Here is a 19,688-nt window from a genome sequence, read left to right on the forward strand (position 1 = left end):
CTAAGTATGTGGTGATTTCCTGTAAAATGTACTTAGCAGCACCTGAAGTGACGATTCTCAAGTCCTGATCAAGGTCCTTTACCCTCTGAAGAGTCAAAGAGGCCCAGTGAATGGTCTCACCACCCAATACTTTCTCCACATAGCAGAGAGAGACCTCTGAGGACCACTTCAGCTGCCAGCAGACAAGATGCAGAAGACTTTTAACAGACTGACTGAGACACCACCATTGTCCAGTGGTGGCAGCAAGATTTTCTGTGTAGAAGGGTTTAGGGTTGGTATTCTAGCTGGAGCATAGGGGCCAAGGGATGTGAATCAAGCCACTTATCTCAGCAGATCCATTGTATTTCACATAACTGAAGTGTTCATTGCACGTAACTTCTAAGGAGTTGATGGAATTACAGGAGGAAGGACCCCATACCCACCCACACCCATCTACAGCTGTAGAATCTAAAGACCTAAAGTAGAGATATATATTTTAAATTTGAGATGAGGCATATTAGTGTATACACAGGATATTCAGTACAGATTGAACATGGTTCTGGTGTGAGTAATGCTATCCACATGGGGCTCTGGGAAATTTTGAGCACAGGGGTATTTGAAGTGAACGAGACCACGCTACCAGAGCAGACAAACCCATTACATTTCCCACTGTGTCCTTTCTACTGTGTAATTCACCTCTCTTTTCTTTCTTAGAAAAAAAGGCAAGGTTGTTAAATTTTATTTTCATCATCAAACACAAGTTAGTTCCATTGGCCTAGAATAAGTGACATCTCAGATAGGTAGGGAGAAGTTATTTGTTCAACCACTATGCTTAAAATGTAAAGTCCTGTGTTTCTATAGGAAAAAGAATTAAGTCAGGCTCCAGAATTGGGACTTAGTTTCTCACCGATCAGTAGGAAACCACATAGGTGGGATCATACTTCAGCTCGTGAACACTTAGAATCAAACATCATTTCAGAGCTGGGACTTTTTTTTTTTCCATATGTGGGACTAATTAGTATATGGGACTAATTTCCGTATACTGTCAAGGGCATTGGTGTGTAAAAACTTGGGGAGTATTGGTAGCTGCATGCATTCTGATAAGGTGGGATTGCGGGCAGTGGGAAAGAGAAAGGCTGAGAAGAAGGCAAGCAGGAGTAAATCACAGAGGGTTTCATAGGTTTCAAGAGTTTCTATTAGAGTCTGTGGACAGCGATTCAGAAATTGTGCTGTGTTTAGGAATCAGCTTGTTAATTAAATGGTGCCTCCAGGGTTTCCCTTTAAAAAGTCTAATGAAGTCGATCTGGGTAAGACCCAGAAATGGGTACTCTTTGAAGGATATATGTTAGTGGAAAGGAGCTAAAAGTTGTACAATCCGGGTCACATAATTTTACATGTTACGGAGCAGAGGGCTGATCCAGTGAAAATATAGATGAAGGCACAATTATATAAGATTTGCCTGTGATAACGTCTGTCAGAAAACAGTGTTCCATGGGTGTCTTGCATCTCTGCACTTCTTGTGAGCAGAAATACCAAGTGCCTTTTTTCTGCTCTATTTTTAAGGAAATTTCTGTAGAGAACATCCTTGGAAAATAGATGCGGTGTCTCCTTCCAGAGTAGAAGGCAGGTTTTCCTGCTGTGGAGTGCAGTAAAGAGAAAGTGTCCCTTGAGATGCTGAGCAGGTCTGCTTGCAGGTTGGGGTTTCCTAACTGTAATACATGCCCACCGTGCGTGCCGCAACTGCCTGAGCCGCCTCCGCCTGAGCCGCCTCCGCCCCCAGGAACATGCCATGCATGCTACTGCACCAGCTAACTGTAGCTTGCAGCTAGGATAAAATCTTTGAAATGTCACAGTACTTGACGTGTGCTGCTGGGTTTTCATCCTACTTGTAGTTTGTTGAGCTTCTTTGATCTTTACGTTAATTTTTAAATTAATTTGAGAAGACTTGGGGCATTACTACAAAATGTTTTTCTGCTCCTTCCTGCCCTCTTCTTCTGAAACTCCTATTTCACTTGTATTGGAGGGCTTGGCACTGAGGCTCTGGTTGTGTTTCTTTTTCCTTCAATATTTGTTTTCCTTTTTTAAAATTTTGACTGGATAACTTCTGTTATCTACTTTCAAGTTCACTGTTTATTTCTTACACCACCTAAACATCTGACGTTAAGCCCATCCAGTATTTTTGCATTTCGGTTGTTGTACTTTCAACACTAGAATTTCCCTTTGGCTCTTTCTTCTGCTTTCCATTTCTCCCTTGATATTTCTTATTTGTAGAATCATTGTTAGTTTATAGTCCGTTAATATTCAGAACATATTTATAATTGCTGTTTTGACATCTCTTTATACTAAATCCAACACCTGGTCCCACGCAGTCAGTTCCTATTGACTGCTTCGTTTTTACTTTTATTTTTTCCAATATAGCTCACACTTTCCTGATGCTGTAGCTTGTAAATTTTGGTTGAAAACTGACATTCAAGATGAAGTACAGCAAGGACTCTAGATTTTCTCCCATAAGGGCTGCTGAATTTTTTTTTGTAACTTCCCTGAACTTCAGCTACAAAATTAGCGTCTCTCCTGATGTGCAGCTCTTGCCATGTCCGTTGATTTTATTTATTTGCCCATCTGTTTACTTATTGAGTTTTGCCGACGTCCTTAGAGGTGGTTTCTATCTCTGCGTAGTTCAGTGATCAGTTCCAGTGGTTGGGACAGGAGTTGTGATCAGGCAGCTTTATTTCATAAGGCTTCTAACTTCCGCCAACTGACTTGTCTGTGGGTTGAGAAATATATTCAGATGTGTGGCCGATGCTCAAGTCTCTCTTGGCTTTCACTTATCACAGTGTCTTGGGTCTCCCTCAGGCTTGCATAGGACAGTAGTCAGGAAGAGGTGTGGACAGCATATCTCAGTGCTTCTATGGTTTTCCTCCTTCTAGGGTCTTCCTATTAAATCTCTGACTGGATGGCCACTCACCCCGAATACATAACAGCCACCTTGAGCTACGAAATCTATGTGATTCTCCCCATCTGCTCTGAACTAAATCTGCCACTTTTAGCCAACAAAGCCATGGTTTATGAGTGACGTTTGCCCTGACTCAGTGAGCCACTTCTGGCCGTAAAGCTAGTCCAGTAGCTAGTCCATCCTTCTTTGTTGAATCATTGTTAGTTAGTATATCGTCCTTTAATATTCTGATGGACTAGCTAGGAATTCTAGGCCATCCAGACTAAGCAGAGAATGCTATGACGGTTGAGCAGGAAAGCTACAGACTCACGGACAAAACTCGCCCAAAATTGTAACAGTTTTTTGTTTTTTTTTTTAAGAATTAACGCTTCCCAATTTGTTGTCGTCTGCATTGGTCGAATGTTAAGGAAACTGAAATAGTTGTTTTTCACATTTTGTCTAGGAATCTACCTGTTTTCTACAAAGGGGAACCAACTAAATTTATTATAACAGCCCAACCAGCAGTGGGCTCATTTAAGAATTGAGCTTATAAAATACCAAGTTAAAGATGTTCAACTGTCATTTTGTAAAAGACTGAGTGAAATTTAGGCAGTCTACATAATTTTAAGAAATTCCATATGTTACCTAACAGTGTAATAGCTGGATCACATGAGAAGTACACTTTAAATTTTTTTATTTTTAACTGACAAAGTATTTCTCAGATTGGCTGCATCATTTTACATTCCCACCAGCAACATACGAGGTTTCCCACATTCTCACCACCCCTGGTGTTTTCAAACCTGTTTAGTCATTGTAGTGGGTATGAAAAGTTCCTCCAAGAAAAACAGGGTAATTGTAGAAACCATCTTATCTGTGTCACCTCTCTCAAGAATCAGAGTCCTGATAGAGGTGTTTTCCACTGTATGAAACTGATTTTCGTGTATTTTAATGGGTTTTCCAGCTGTTTACAGCAGGAGGGTAAGTTTCATTCTAGTTACTGCACTAGGGCTGATAGCAGAGACTCATAGCTAGAATTTGAACTAAGATTCCCTGGTTCTTTTGGTAGCTTTTCATTTCATTTGTAGGTAATAATACTTAGGAAGCAATAAGCATGCCAATTACCTTTTGGACTGTGTCAGAGGTGGTTTGTCTAATTGATTGTTTCTACATCATTAGATACAGGCCAACCTTGTCTTGTGTTTATTTACTGTGTCTATTATGTTTTATATGGGGTTTTGTTTGTTTGTATCTCTATGTGGTCCATTTCTTTGCTCCCTTATTTGAATTTATTTCACTGTCTTGAGTGTTAGGAGGTCTCCAAACACAGCCTCCACACAGTTCTGCCCCTCTCCTTGTACAAAGACCACTCCTTCCACCAGTAGAGCTTGTGTTCCTTCCCCTAGCAACGTGGCTGAGTTTTAAACCACAGTGACTGGGGGTGGATTCTTACGCAGCAATATATAACCCCAAATTTCAGGAATATTTATATTTTGTTTTCATGTGGACCTTTATATGTTTATAATGTTCTTATTCTCATTTTTCCTTTCTTAGTTTTCTACTCATTTATTTATTAACTTTAATTTTTTGACTCCCACCTATTATAGTCCCCCCCACCCCAAAGACACCCTGTTTCCTGTCTTTCTCTTGATAATTCTTTTCATTTACAGTTGTGTTATTTCTAAATTGTAAGAACACTTAAGATTATTATACTGTTTTCCTATCCTCATTGCACTTTTCTTTAGTTATATTTTCAATTTAAATATGTTTAGTCCTTGACTAGTTCCTTAACTGGTCCGGTTTGCACCTAATCATCCCATTTCTTGCTGTGTGTAGGACAAGTCAGCGTTCAACTTCTGACAGAAATTCACAGGTATCCTTGACACCACTGATTCAGTAACACATAATATATTCCATTTTTTTTTTTTTGCAGAATAACTGGTGATGAATCAGTTGTCACAGGTGTTCCGACACCTTACGTTTTCAAAGACATTTTATACATTTTTGTAAGACTTTTTATATTCTACATAAATTTTCACCACCATCCTTTGTAATACACAGATTCAACTTTGCATTGTACTGAATCAGTGTTTCCTCAACTTCTTTGAAAATAATGTCGACTGTAGTTATATAATAGACTCTCCATAGACGCTACTTTTTCAGTCATTTCAACCTTGGCATTGACTCCTGGAATAAACAACAAGGTATTATTGGTAACATCCATTGACTCATAAAGGGCCAAGAAAGGTCACTTGAAATTATTTGTCTTGGTATTTATTGACTAATGATAATACTTCCAATGTCATTAACTCATCAAACAACTGTTCTCACCAAAAGACTAATAGTCTTTAAAAAGGCCACTTTACACACATTGCTTCAACTGCTGCAGTCAAATGTAATTATTGATAATTCATCATGGGGACCCTGCTTTCCCTGCTTGACTGGAAAGAGAATCACTCAGAAAATTACTTTATTGCAGGCTTAATTTATTATTATTTTGTATTTGTGAAGGAATTCTGTCCTGATGTTAGACTGCTTTATACATTTAGTAATTTTTCTGAATGCTGCTTTTCTGTGAGGTGGAAACAGTGGGTTGAATGTATAATCTGATAATGTTGGTGTATATTGTATTATTTTAGCCCAAGTATAGTGTCATTACATAATAAACACAATGTTTATCATCTATTTTATTAAGAAAATAGTGCATACTCCATAATGCCTGGAAAATTATGAGAATCAAAGTTTACTTTTTTCTTCTTTTCCTCCTTTGACCTAATGGGACCTTTAGTTTCCCCACTATCTGATGATCTTGTTTGTCACTTTTCAGAGCCCCTTCAGCATAAGAAAGTGATCTAACAATCATTCAGCCTCTTTGATTATGTTGTGTAGCTCTTTTATGTGCGACTTTCTTAATTCACTTGATTCGTCTGGGACTGGTAGATATTGTGTCTCCTTCTGTTGTTTTGACCACCTCAAAACTTTGTGTTTTCTCTAGTTTTTGCTTCGAGGAAGTTGTGTCTTTCATTTGTGGCACAGGGAGCATTAACCTTTTGTATGTGCTTTGCATACTTTAGATTTTTAAATGTCTCTCTCTGGTCTGGATCTGCCTTGGCTTGTATCAAAAGCATATTCCTTGCGTTGGTTTTTGTTTGCCTTTGTCTATCTTTTCACCTATATCCTTTTTTAAATCACTTTGTTTAAGTGCAGGGAACATTGAGTGGAATTTTGTTGATGACACAAACGAAAAGCCTTTTTTCTTCTATAAACTTACATTTATTGTTGTGGCAGATATTTAAAATCCGAGTTTTCTTGCTTTAGTTGTCTGTGACTCTGTGTGTGTGTGTGTGTAAAACTGTTGTGGTGCGCCCATCTCCGTGTTAGTGGTGCCAAGGAGAGTCTAGTATTAGGTTCGTACCTGACAAACACTTGATGAGTAGAGGAATGGATGTTTAGGATCACGCATTTTAGTCTCGGGTGAACCCAAGCCTCGCCACTTCCTAGCTATGCAATCTTGAGAAAGTCATGGAATCTCTGTTTTTTTAAAATTCATCTGATAAATTGAGACATTACCACCTGCCGTACAGTGTTGTTGAAAAAGTTGCATGCAGTCCTGCTTATAAAATCATGGTGCTGGCACGATTGAAGTGATCGAGAGACAAGATACACAAGTTTCCTCACATCCTGCTGTTTCAAGTCCGAAAACCAATGTCGGTGGAATCCAACCCATGTTTTGCTTTAAGTGAAATTCCTTGAAGTACCTAAGCCTTTTAATTTCTTCAAGAAAACCATGACCAAATTCAACTTTGGATTGTTAGACTAAAAGCAGTTTATCAATCCAGTGCCTGAGAGAATGCAGTTGTTTCAAAACAGTAACAGATGGCCTTGTTAAAGCATTCCAAAAATAGTGTTCCAGAGGTGGAAGAAATTGGACACAAAACAGATCCTTGTCCTCGTTGTTGAATTCACCGGTGGTGAGAGGTCGGCTTCCAGGTTAGATATTTAATTAGGCCACTGATTCATACCGTGATAATAAAAAAAGTGAATCGTCTTAGTTTCATACTGAGAATAATGGTTTTATCTTATCCAACTACATTAAACATCGTGCAGCCAGCGTGTCAATTACAAAGATAGTGTGTATCAGAGAATGAGAGACCTTTCTGGGTATTTTTAAAACTTAATTGATGTATGTATTTATTTATTTATTTTTGGCTGCGTTGGATCTTCATTGCCGCGTGGGCTTTACTCTAGTTGGGGCGAGCGGGGGCAACTTTTTGTTGTGGTTCACGGGCTTATTGTGGTGGCTTCTTTTGTTGGGGAGCGCAGGCGGGCTTCAGTAGTTGTGGATCGTGGGCTCTAGAGCACAGGCTCAGTAGTTGTAGCGCACGGGCTTAGTTGCTCTGCAGCATGCGGGATCTTCCCGGACCAGGGCTCGAACCTGTGTGCCCTGCATTGGCAGGCGGATTCTTAACCACTGCGCCACCAAGGAAGTCCCTTTCTGGGTATTCTTTATCATATGAAAATGGAACTTTTTTTTTTAACCTGCTTATTGTCTGTTCTCTGAATAGAATTAAGATCCGTGAGGCCACAACCCATGTCTGTTTTGTTTACTTAAACAGTGCATGGTACACAGTAAATTCAATCAAAGTTTATTTTTAAAACATTTGAATGAATGAAGTCTTTCACCTGAAAAATGAATGGAATATTTGATCTTTGATAGAGATATCCCTGAGGCATGCAGAGGAGAGAAACTGTATTAATCCTTTCTTCCTCAGGTAGGCTAAATTATTTCTGTGAATACAAAGCTGCTACCTTCTTGAGTTATCCACTGTGGTGTGTAGTTTAGAGGAGAGACCCATCTGAAGAGAGTGTTTCAATTATCACCTAACTGGGGTGATAGCAGGATTAAACTAGATGGGAGAGGTGACATAATAAAGAATGACTGAGAGTTTCTGCATGTTGAATAGTCAGAGGACATTGTCCAGAAGTGCCTGGGTGATGGGAAGAATGAGCTAGACCCCAGGGAGACAAGCGTTCCAGGCAGAGGGAGGAGCACAAGTAAATGTGTGATGTGAAAACAGACTTCTGTTCAGAGTAAAAACTAGCTTACTTGTCTGGGAGTGTAGTGAGTAAAAGAGGAGAGGATTTAAAGATAAGGTAGATTTTATTTACTTAACTTCTATTGTTTTCACTTTTAATCCAGGCCAGGAAATTTGCTTTTTATCTTAAGCGTTTGGTGTATTTTAAACAGAGTAGTGACACTGTCACCTTCACCTTTAAATGCTTTTTAGAAGATCACTCTGGCTCCTTGTGTGGAGAAAGCATTTTAAAGAGGATGTAAAAAGAGGATTCAGGCGACTGTTACACTCAAGGATTATAAGGATTTGGAGCAGTGTGGAGTTCAAGAAAGTAAGACACATCTGGATGCATTTTGTACATCGAATGATGGGAATTGAAAATGGTGGATTGAAAATGAGGAAACAAAAATCAGAGCTAATGGTAGAAAGAATTTGGCGCTTCAGCAATTGAATTGCTAAATGGTGACCTTTATAGATCTGGAGAAGAAAGGAAATGGTATAGGATTGAGGATGGGTTGGAATTCAGAGTTTGCTTTGAGATCCTGATGTTGACATTCCCATTACACAAGTAGGAGGAGATGTCGCGTCTGAACTTAAGGGATTTGTTCCCATATACGTGGTATTTAACAGTATGAAACTGCAGTTCCACGGCAGACATTTGTAAGGTAGAAGGGTAAAGGACCCCAAAGAGATCCCTAGGAGTTCTATAACATTTAATTATTGAGCCACCAGGCAGGGGCTCTTAAAGGAGACGGAGAAGGAGAAAGGAAAGCCAACCAAAAAAAAAGATTCGAAAAGCAGAGAGTGTTTACCCCCGTGGAATGCTGCTCAGCCATCAGTCCTGACATGTCACGTCTGCAAGAGCAAAGCAGTAATCGTTGGATTTGAGGACTAGCAGGGGTGCTGCCCGGGAGCTTGAGAGGTTTAGTGTAGCTGGGATGGTGAGAAGTAAAGCTAGAATTGTGTGGGAGAATATGGAGTTAGGAAAACAGAGACCGAAGATAGCCCATTCAGTATGTTTTGATTTGACGGAGAACCAAAGATGTGTCCTCTCGGGAAGAAGACGTGGTGGTGGTTAGGGCGTTGTTGGACAGGGGCCTGGTAATTGTGCTGCAGCACTTCAGCCTTCCACCAAAATGGGACCAAGCTCATCCAGAAAGACTCTTGGACGTACCTACAAGTCATGTTTGATAAGGTCACCCTTGACCAGTCAAGTTGACGTGCAAACTAATCAGATCACAGATGTGTTCCTCCATCCATTTTCACTGCCTGCCTTTCCCTTACAAAGCCTAACTTGTACCTAAAGCCATTCTTGAACCCACCTTATCTGACACTCAGACTTCCCCAACCACAAAGCTTCCTACTGGCCATTCAGCTTGAAATCTGCAGACAGGAGATACAGAACCTCTTAAAGCAAGCGGGTCCACCTTTGAGATCCCTGCTGTCAAATTCTTCCTAATGGATCGTCCCTCAGTAACTCACACTTGTTCTGGTTCTGACTGAATGGTTAGGAATACATGAAATCCCTACTCGATATATCTATCCTTTAAATATTTGAAAACTGCTATCTTACTTTTTGGAGTTAACTTTTCTTCACTTTTGTGTATTATGTTTTAACAATACAAATTCTTGCAAGGCTCAGTTCAGCTCTACTGTTCTCTAAGTGTATGGGCTTTGCTGTTGCTGATCTCCTCACAATGTGTGATGTTCACCACAGAATTCAGACAACAGGAAGGGACCAACTGGTACACATATAGTGGTCCATGGCCCCCACCATAATTTCTACACAAAAGTGAAGCCCTAGAAACGGAGGAAATACAGCTCCTAAAGATACTTGTAAGCAATAGACATACTGATTTCTAGAAAGATTTAACATTGCTTTCAGGGTTTAGAAGGCCAAAATAAAGCTTTTTAAACTCTGCAAATAATATGTTGTGGAAATTAAAAAGAAATCCTTAAAATTTATATGCTTTGAGGAGTCTTATATGATGTAAATGAAATCAGTTCCCGACCAGGCTGGGTTCCACTGCCAGTCATGTTTGCATCCTGCATTGTCCCCAGAGTGTAGCCCAATCATTGAATTGGGAGACCCTGAGCCTTTGGAAGTGAGAACTGTGTACAGTGACAGCATGTGTGGTGGCACATGGAGGCTCTGTTGACAAGTAGTCAGTTCAGTAGCTATACTTTTGTATATAACCTAAGAGAATCAGTTTGTTAAAAATATATGTATTTCTGTGTCAAACGACATCTTGAGTATAATAAAAATATGTTAGGCAGGCAAAGAAACATAACGAACAGGCTTGTTCTGTATCTGTAGTACGAGTATGGCCCAGGAGGATGTATGACCAGGGACTGGAACTGCTCTAGATGTTATGCTGTAGGACGTATTTTTCTTGGCATGGGAGTGAAAGCTGTGCTAGGTAATACTTAACTCTGACTCATCTTTGCAGTAATTGGAAGATTACTAAGAAGATGTCCATGTGGCGTAAACTTCAGACAAGCGTGTAGGTGAAGCCAGTGACTAACGTTTATAAGTGCACGTGTGGCTGAGAACGCTAGTGGTCTGCATTGGGAGGATTATAGATCTGTAAGAGCCTTGACAGCACAAAACAGTTTCTTCTGGGAATAAACAGTGGGAAAAGTCCCATAGTTTTTGCTTTTAAAGAATATAGTAAATACAAGGGAAATGAGAGGGAACATTAGAAAAATATATATTTATATCCAAGCTGCCAATCATTATTGAGTATAATTTTTGCAGTCAAATGTTGTATGTGTGTATTTTGGAAACACATAGAAGGTTCATTCTGCTGCCTATGGAGTCCTCTTAACAAATTGCATGTAGAACTTTGGCAGGAATGTTGTACTAAATTGTTCAAGTGGGCATTTCAGTGAAAAAGAATGTGGCCTAATTAACATATTGAGGTATCTTCAACCTTACTAAAATTTACAGAATCGATAACTTAAACAACAATAAAATGTCACCTCTGGAGTATTCATTTTTTAAATATGGAAAGGTAATATCCTTACTGGGAAGTTGCAGTGAGATGGTCTCTCTTCTACAATCTTAGTGGAAGTGTAAATTGATACTACATTTTAGAAAGCATTTTGGTAATGTCTAGTAAAATTGTAAATATTATATGCTTCATAACGTGGCATTTCTTTTGTTTTGTTTTTTTTGTTTTGTTTTGTTGCGGTACGCCGGCCTCTCACTGTTGTGCCCTCTCCCGTTGCGGAGCGCAGGCTCAGCAGCCATGGCTCACGGGCCTAGCTGCTCCGCGGAATGTGGGATCTTCCCGGACCAGGGCACGAACCCATGTCCCCTGCATCGGCAGGCGGACTCTCAAGCACTGCGCCACCAGGGAAGCCCTGGCATTTCTGATTTTAGCAATTTATACTCTAGAAATATTTCCTCAAGTCTAAAAAAACATATACAAGAAGTTAACACTGTGTATATTAGCGACATGTTAGGAATAACTCATCAAATATAATAAATTGCTGCATATTTTTATAAGAAACTACTATACCGTGCTTAAAAAGAATGATGGGATAGTTGTATTTCTTAACATGGAATATTGTGCAAGCAGAATAGCCAAAAGAAAGCGACATTTTGCCATACGTGAGACAAAAATTTTAGAATAGCTAAAATAAAACGTCAATTTTTGTACAAGGCATAATTTACTTTTTATAAAAATTTTATACACACTTGTATATTCAGAAGGAAAAATCAAAGAAATATTCAGAATGTTAGGCAGTAGTAATTTATTAGGTACCGCACCAATTTGGGAGACTTCCACTCTTTTAATACGTGAGTGGATTTTGTAATGCTTGAATTTGGATGGTTTTTATACACTCTAATCAGGAGAAATGTAACAATGTTAGAAAACAATAGGAATTAAAGGAAGAATAAATTAGTATATTTTTATTTCTATCCAAGTCACCTCTGGGACGGTGTCCACAGCCCTCTGGCTGGTCTGGTGATTCTCCTCCTTCTGATCTTATCTCTCACTTTTCCGTCCATGAATCTTGGTATTTAGTCAGGCTGCTCTGACCTACTCTGTGTTTAAAAAATCGGATTTGCACAAGCTCCCATCCTTATTTCTGTAGGTGCCAGGCTCTCCTTAACACATGGTATTGACTGAAGGACCAAGGGTGACATTAACACTCATCGACATTCGTCCACTGGAGTACATTAGCACTGTCACATCACTGACGTAAATTCCTAGGACTCTTACAGACTAAACAACAGCAATTACAACAAGCAGACGGATTTCACAGGCCAGCTCGGATCCATATCTGCTTTGCTGACAGGTCAAAATACTGTTGAGTTTCTATGCTTCCACAAACTGGGAAACTAAAGAGTTCTCTTTTTTTTACTTTTCATACCACCATGCTTGGTTCACACTTGGTATTCCATGTAACGGATTTATCTTAGAGGTTCCAAATCGAAAAGTCAGTGGAGGGAGGAGAGATACAGAAAGAAGCTACTATTTCTCATTTCATTACTTAATAAAATATGAGAACAGAACTTCAGTTTTTACTTTGACTCTTTACAAAGCTTTGGGAATAACCACTGTCTACTTCTGCTCTTGGCAAGTAACCCTACAGCGTCCCTGGGCTACCCTACGGCTGCCACAAATAACACTGCTTGCAAAGATCATATCCACCTTACATCTGGCCCTTCTTTTTGTTCCTGAAAGCTTGTATTCCTGATGTGCTATCCCAAATACACTCTCTTTCTCTACAGATTATTATTGTTATTATTATCATTATTATTATTGCCAAGTCTCTGACATGTCGCTTTGCCATGTAGATTTTGTTTTGTGAAGAGAAATGTGGGAAATGAAACACTCCAAGCAACAGAGACACTTAATTTTCAAGGGCATCTGGAAAATTCACTGAGGTAGGTCATATTTGGGGCCACACAATAAATTTCAATAACTTTAAAGGATTTAAGTCATTCAAATTATGTTTTCTGGTTACAGCAGAATTAAATCAGGTATCCAGTAATTTGTAAAGTATGCCAGAATTTGAAGTTAGACTATAAACTCCTCAGCAGTACCTGGGTCAAAAGAAATCACAAGACAAATTAGAATATGTTTTGAATTTAACAGAAATGAGCAACAATGTATGAAAATTTGTGGGATGCAATAAAAGCAGAACAGAAGGAAGTGTACAGCTTTCATTTTGCTTTTTTAATGAGAAAAGAAGGTCTCACATTAGTGAGCTAAGCTTCCTCCAGGAGAAACTAGGGAAGGAATAACAGATGAAATCAAAACCTGGCAGAAGAAAGTAAGTGAAAAAGATATTATAAGAAATCAATGAAAATGAAAACAGAAAACCACCAGAGGAAATCAGTATGCCAAAATCTGGTTTCCTGGAAAGATCAATAAAAATGATAAACTTCTAATCAGAATGGTCAGGAATAAAAGAGAGAAGACATGAATTACCAATAGCAAGCAAGAAAGATACTATACCACTAACGATTCTACAGATGCTAGGAGGACACAATAAAAGTGTTATGCCAGTAAATTAGATAACATAGGTAAGGTAAAAATAATCCTGAAAAATTACCCAGTCAGTCAAGGGAAAAGGAGATGACCTGACTGACTCTGCCTATTGGAGACATAGATTTCGAAGTTTAAAAAATTTTCCACAAAAATGATACCAGGCACAGAGAGCTACACTATTGTATTCTACCTAACATTTAGGAATGGAAAAATTATAATGCCACCAATCCTAACAAATTCTTCCAAAAGTTAGAAAGGACGGGGGGAACACTTCTAAACTCAGTTTAAGACCTTTGCCTAATCTGTATTGAAATGTGAAAAGAGACATTTCAAGAAACGAAATTATCTTTATAAACATAGATGTGGATTTGAAATACGGATCAAGGGGCAATAGTGGTTGAATATTAGCTTTCCATAGGTCCCTAGTTCTGAATTAGTTTAGAAGTTTCTCCCCTCTTTCCACTAACGCTTAACAGCAACCACAGCATGAGTGTAGAAACAGATAGTGTGCTGGATGTAATCTGGGGTTAGCCATTTGCACATCAGCGTAAAAGAAATGTGTGTGTATGTGTGTACGTGTCCTTAAAGCATACGCTGGCCTCTCTCTGCCCTTCAGTAACTCCATCCTCTGGAAGGTGGAGTGGGTTAGCTGATGGATGCGTTTGGTAAGAATCACTGAGCAGGTACAGCTTGGCTTCATCCTTCCTCCCTCGGGAACCGTCCTGTCCGCAGAAAGCGCGTGCTCTCGTCTGCAACCCCAAGCTGCACATTGTAGAGAAGTCCACAGCTTTTGGAGGAAGCTCGCCCTGGTCCAGCACACTGGAAGTAGTGATAAGCCTGCAAACTTTGAATTCAGTATGAGCACGGACGTCTTTCTAACAGAAGTAACTAAGCCACATTTAATGATGATGTTGATTTGTGCACTTCTGTATCTGCATGTTTTATTTTACAGCTTGTTCTGTAACGGGTTCATGAAGAACAGTCCAACTCCTAGGGACCCCTCAGAGACCTCGGCAGTTGCTGAGAGCAGGAGTGATTTGGGACTAAGGAAGTTTATGGAAGCGTCAGGTGGATGGAGTGTTTATGAGTGATGTTTCCTCAAGAATAAGGAAGATGAGCAATGCTGGCAAGCATGAGGTAAAGAGGATCTAGATACCAGAATCTTGAGGGGGACGTGCTAAGAAGATTCTACTACAAAATGTGTGTGTGCGGGGCGTGGGTGGGGGTGGGGGTGAGGCGGGCGGGCGGTTTGAAAAGCACGCCCTTGGAGTTGAAGTTTGAGAAGAATAGGAGACTCGGAATCAGATGCTAATAAACACAAGAGATCAAGGTCTCTGAATAAGGTTCTCTCTCAGAAAATAGTAAAATAATGCCAGTAGGTGAGTGAAGTTTTATGTCAGTTCTAAAATGGAATTATCTCCTTGGGACCTTGGCATTAACCTTTCAAATAAGAATACACGGTTATTGTTCACAGCATTGCTTCCATTCTATACTTACTTTTCACAGCTTTGGGACTTCTTTTTTGGTAGCCAGGGAAGTGAATTTAAACAATTTTTCTTTCGTTTTGCTTTTATCCTATTTTGAAAACTGGCTGTGTGTTTATGGCTTAGACTTTCAATCTGTCATTTCTCTTATAAAATTTGTACAGTGACACTGATGCCAGGTGTCAAGTCCAGCCACCTCTAAAATGCCACTGTTCAAACCAGCCGTCTTAACACAGGAGCCATAAGACTTTATTGCTCTGGGGGATTAAAAAATATCCTAGAGTCTTGGTGGGGCTTTTGAGGTCTTGCCATGAATTTGTAGTGATAGCCAAAACAAAGCGGGGATATTTCTGAAGAGTGGCACTTTAAAAACTCTTTTCCTTGCTCTGCTCCATTTTGGATAGGCATGAAAATGTTTTCTGGGATGCCTTTTTCCAGATCTTACTGGAAAACCTTTCAGTGTTTCGTTGTGGAATATGATATCCGCTGTAGGCTTTTCGTAATGACCTTTGTGATGTTGAGGTAATTACTCTCTATTCCTAGTTTCTTGAGAGCTTTTATCATGAAATGGAATTGAATTCTCACGAATGCTTTTTCTGCATCTCTTGAGATAAGCATATGACTTTCACCTTCCATTCTGTCCATGTGGTTTGTCATATTCATCAATTTTCATATGTTGAAATATCCTTGCATCTCAGGGGTAAAATGCACTATATCATGGTGTACAATCCTTTTACTGTGCTGTTGACTTCAGTTTGCTAGTGTTGTGTTGAGAACTTGCGCATCTGTGTTCATCAAGGATATTGCCTGTAGTTTTCTTTTCTCATGGCGTCTGACTTTGGTATCAGGGTAAGGCTGGCCTCATAAGATGAGTTTGGAAGTGTTCCCTTCTTCAATTTTTTGGAATAGTTGTGGAGTCAATTCTTCTTTAAATATATGATGGAATTCATATATATACATATATACATGAGAAATGTCACAGTATGTTACGTGATTTCTGGGGAAGCTTTGGATATTCTAATCAAGTTTCCAGGACCTCTTTAAGAATAGCTTGCCAAATGTAAGATCAAGCTTCTGGCATCATCCAGACTTGGTCTTGAGGAAATTATTAATAATTGAAGATAGAAATGTGTGGGATTAAAAGTAAAACTTTCTGGAAACAGAGTATCTGAAAGGCATCTGCAATTATTTGAAAGCAGCCTAACACCCCACAGCGAGTGCTCAGCTGTGCTGACCATGGGCAGGAGGTCTGAGCAGTAACAGAGGGCAGCGTGAATAAGATACCAGCCACCTGCCAGCTGTATAGTGAAAACAGATGAAGGCTGCTGTGGGGATTTAGCAGAAGGCACTCAGCGCTGAAAGGGTTCCGGGCTTCAGCGTGTGCTTCACATTAAACTCTGTGCCAGAGGAGACTCTCAATCCCTAAGATCAGCCAAGTAAGAATAAAGTGAAATTGTCAATAGGATGCTGAATACATGAACACATTACTACATGTCAGATATGTAAGTAGAACCCAAAGGAACATATTGTATAAATCCTCCGAGAAATGACAGTAGAGAACAATGTAAGCAATAGCATGTTAAATTAGATTTTAATTTGAGGCTGAATGTCAATAAAAATTTATATGATTATCAAATTGAGCCTGATTTGCATAGTTCCTTAAAATTATATATATATGTGTGTGTGTGTGTATAATATGCATGTCTATATATATGTATAATATATATACACACATATATATACACATATGTATATATAGAGAGAGAGAGCGCGTGCGAGAGAGAGGCAGAGAGAGAGTATGTAATCAACTTAGCTGAGTTAAATTTATAAATATATATATAACTTTTACTCATCTAACTTGATTAAATTTTTAAAAGTTGTAGCAGGCTTTGGGAAAATGCTAAAGTTTGAAGTTCAGCACGTTGTTGCATATATAAAACGGAAACAGACATTAAAAGCCCTGATATAGATGTGTATCCCCGTGTTAGCTTCTTAACGTGAGACTCACCTGCATTATGAAGCAGGGATTATAATCATTTTTCTCTTTTACAAAACTGTCCTGAGAAGCAGACATGGTAATATATATTCAGATCCTTGGAAAAGTTCTGTGCAGTTGTAGAGGGTCACTGAAATGACCCATGACCTTGCGTTATAGTTCTGAAATTTGCCATTTTTTGCCACCCTGTTTTTAAATCAAAGTGCTTGGCCCTTCAACAGCACCATAAGCTTTGTGAGGGAGAGCCCCGCCCCTATGAAGCCACAGTGACGGGGAAGGTAACCCGAGGCCTCGTCGTCACTGATCAGTTCAGGACCTCTATCTCCGGGGGATAAGACGGTGGCTTCTTCTGGGACTCACCCCGCTGAAGCTGTCGGAGATGCAGAGTCGCTGGGCTCACAGGCTGGGCTTGAAGCTGCCGCCGACCCTCTTCCCTCACGTGAGTAAAACCTGGGTTAAGTTTTAGCCTAATGGGTGTGGCCAAAACTGACAGCTCAGCACAGGCCTCTGAGTCTGGTTTCTAACTCTACAAATGAACTGCAGAAAATGGCTTTGTCTTTTGAGTTGAAAAACAGGATCTTGAAACTTTCAGGTGAGACAGTGTGGTCTTGAATCATGTTTTTAATCCTCAAGTGTCCTGTCTTTTGAGTGTCAGAAGGCCCAGCCCTGGAAATTTGACATGAACGAGGAAAGGGGAAAAGCTGAAATGAAGGCCTACGCTGTCCTCAAATTAAATAGACTGGACGAGGGGGATTCCCAGAAAGTTAAAGGCACCGAGGCCTCGTGGTTGGTCTGGGAGATGTCAGAAGGAGCCCCAAAGCAGGAGAGACTCCTCCAGGGGATGTTCTGGGAAACTCCACACTTAGAAGAGGTGAGGCAAGGGTAGAGCAGGATCCTGTAGCTCCATGGAAAGTCTTGGGAAAGAACGCACAAAGGCACCCAAGCCTGCTGAGGTCCAGAAGATGTGTCAGGTAGCATTAACAGCGCTGCCCACAGATTCCCAAGAGGAAGGTGGGAGGGTGAGGAGAGGGGTGACGTGCCCTGAGGACGCTCCCAGACTTGTGAATATGCCCGGTGAATTTTCACTGCCTAAAAGTCAAGGCTTAACAGCAACCGTAGGAATGATGTCATAGGGGGTATAAAACTGATATGCTGAAAATTGTGGAAAGTGTTTTACCTTGTTGACTACGTGGCACCTGCTATAAGGCAGAAATAAATGCTGTAGGAAATAATGTGTATAGTTATAGAAAGATGAGGTTATATTTTGCATTATATGTGGCTTATAAAATTATATATGCTGGGATCCAGAAAGTATAGTGGTCTGGTATTGCCTTATTTTATGTGTTAAAGTCATGTTTTCACTGTGTTTCCTTTAACCTTTTAGGCACCAAATTTGAGGCACTTCTAAATTTAAAGGAGAGAACAAAAACAAATACACTGTCTTCACCAAGTGTCCAGATATGTAGTGCCAAGGTCTCATTTTTGTTCATTTCTAACACATTTCCTTTGACATTCTTTTGAAGAATCCGTGGAGAAACTGATAATTGATTATATTAGTTTCCAAGTGCCCTTGTTCTCAGTACATTAAATGTATCTGAAAGAATGGTTTGCTTAGCATCCCCCTCAAAGAGCCACCCCACCTAAAAAAATGTGTTTGCATTTTTATGTCTGCCCCATGGTGAGAAGAGGGAGGATGAGGGAATACTGTCTGCTGACCATGTAGTTCAGTGAATAATAAACTATTAGAGACACAGACTAGTTGAATCAAAATTAAGATGTAAAAAGTGAATTAAATGATGGGAGAGAGCAGGAGAGTGGGAAGTCAGGTAGAGCGAGACACAGAGACACTGAGACCAGCACGTGGCACTTCCTGTGTGACCAGGACAGTCAGCACAAGAGAAGCCGCGTCAGCCTGGACCCTGGAAAGCTGGGATTCCAGTTTGTTCTTGAAATGACTTGCTAGTTCAGATTTCCCTGTGCATCCTTCCCACGTGCATTTGAGGCTTTTTCTCTTGTTCCTCTGTGTCCTTGTAAGTGAGAGCTCAGTGTACACATGGCTGCATTTGTCCTAGTAGCATCTGTGTGCCCTCCTTTCCTAGGGGGTCTGGAGGGCCCTTCCCGGGCGGCCCCAAGACTCGCGGGTGATTCTCTTGGAACAGTGCTTGTCGGGAGCACTGAGTTCATCAAAGGGGGTAACATTTCTCAGGGTGATGACCCTTCCTCTGTGCTTTGACCGCACGTTCTGTTCTGTTCTCCTGTAAAGTAAGCTTCTCATATGATTCCATCAGAGTTAACGTGCATGCTACTCTGAATTCTCCCCCTCCTTCAGCAAGGAGACCTGAGCTGCTGCTGGGGGCAACTCAGGGACGGGCTGTACCTCGACTGGATGCATGTCCAGCAGTGTCCAAGATTAGTCTTTTATATACAAGCACAGAAGAGAATGAGTCAGAGACAGAGGCAGAAAGAGGGACCAGGAGACAGAGAGAGATGGGAGAGATAGACCAGAGATACAGAGAGACAGAGACAGAGCGTGCACAATAAGCCTTCCTAACACCCCGGATGCCCCCTTTCCCCACACACTGGAAAATCCTCTTCCGTTTAGGTTTCATGTAGAGTTTAATTCCGAAAGGGGAAACAAACGTTACCAATACCACCTGGTGTACATATTAGTAAAGGTGTAAGATGCTCTTTTTACTTTGTTAAGAAAACATAATCGTA

General features: G+C 40.2%; 1 protein-coding gene across 1 annotated transcript in view; it reads left to right on the forward strand.

The window, feature by feature from the left end:
• LOC137217892 (testis-specific Y-encoded protein 2-like) overlaps window positions 1–18,378 on the forward strand; it is a 41,727-nt gene extending 23,349 nt beyond the window's left edge. The window contains exons 8-9 of the mRNA XM_067724892.1: window positions 17,604–17,841; window positions 18,355–18,378. Of these exons, the coding sequence (XP_067580993.1) occupies window positions 17,604–17,841; window positions 18,355–18,378 (262 nt within the window). The remainder of the gene's footprint in view (window positions 1–17,603; window positions 17,842–18,354) is intronic.
• The last annotated feature ends 1,310 nt before the right edge of the window (window positions 18,379–19,688 follow it).

This window comes from Pseudorca crassidens, chromosome Y (genome assembly GCF_039906515.1).
Source record: "Pseudorca crassidens isolate mPseCra1 chromosome Y, mPseCra1.hap1, whole genome shotgun sequence".
NCBI lineage: Eukaryota > Metazoa > Chordata > Mammalia > Artiodactyla > Delphinidae > Pseudorca > Pseudorca crassidens.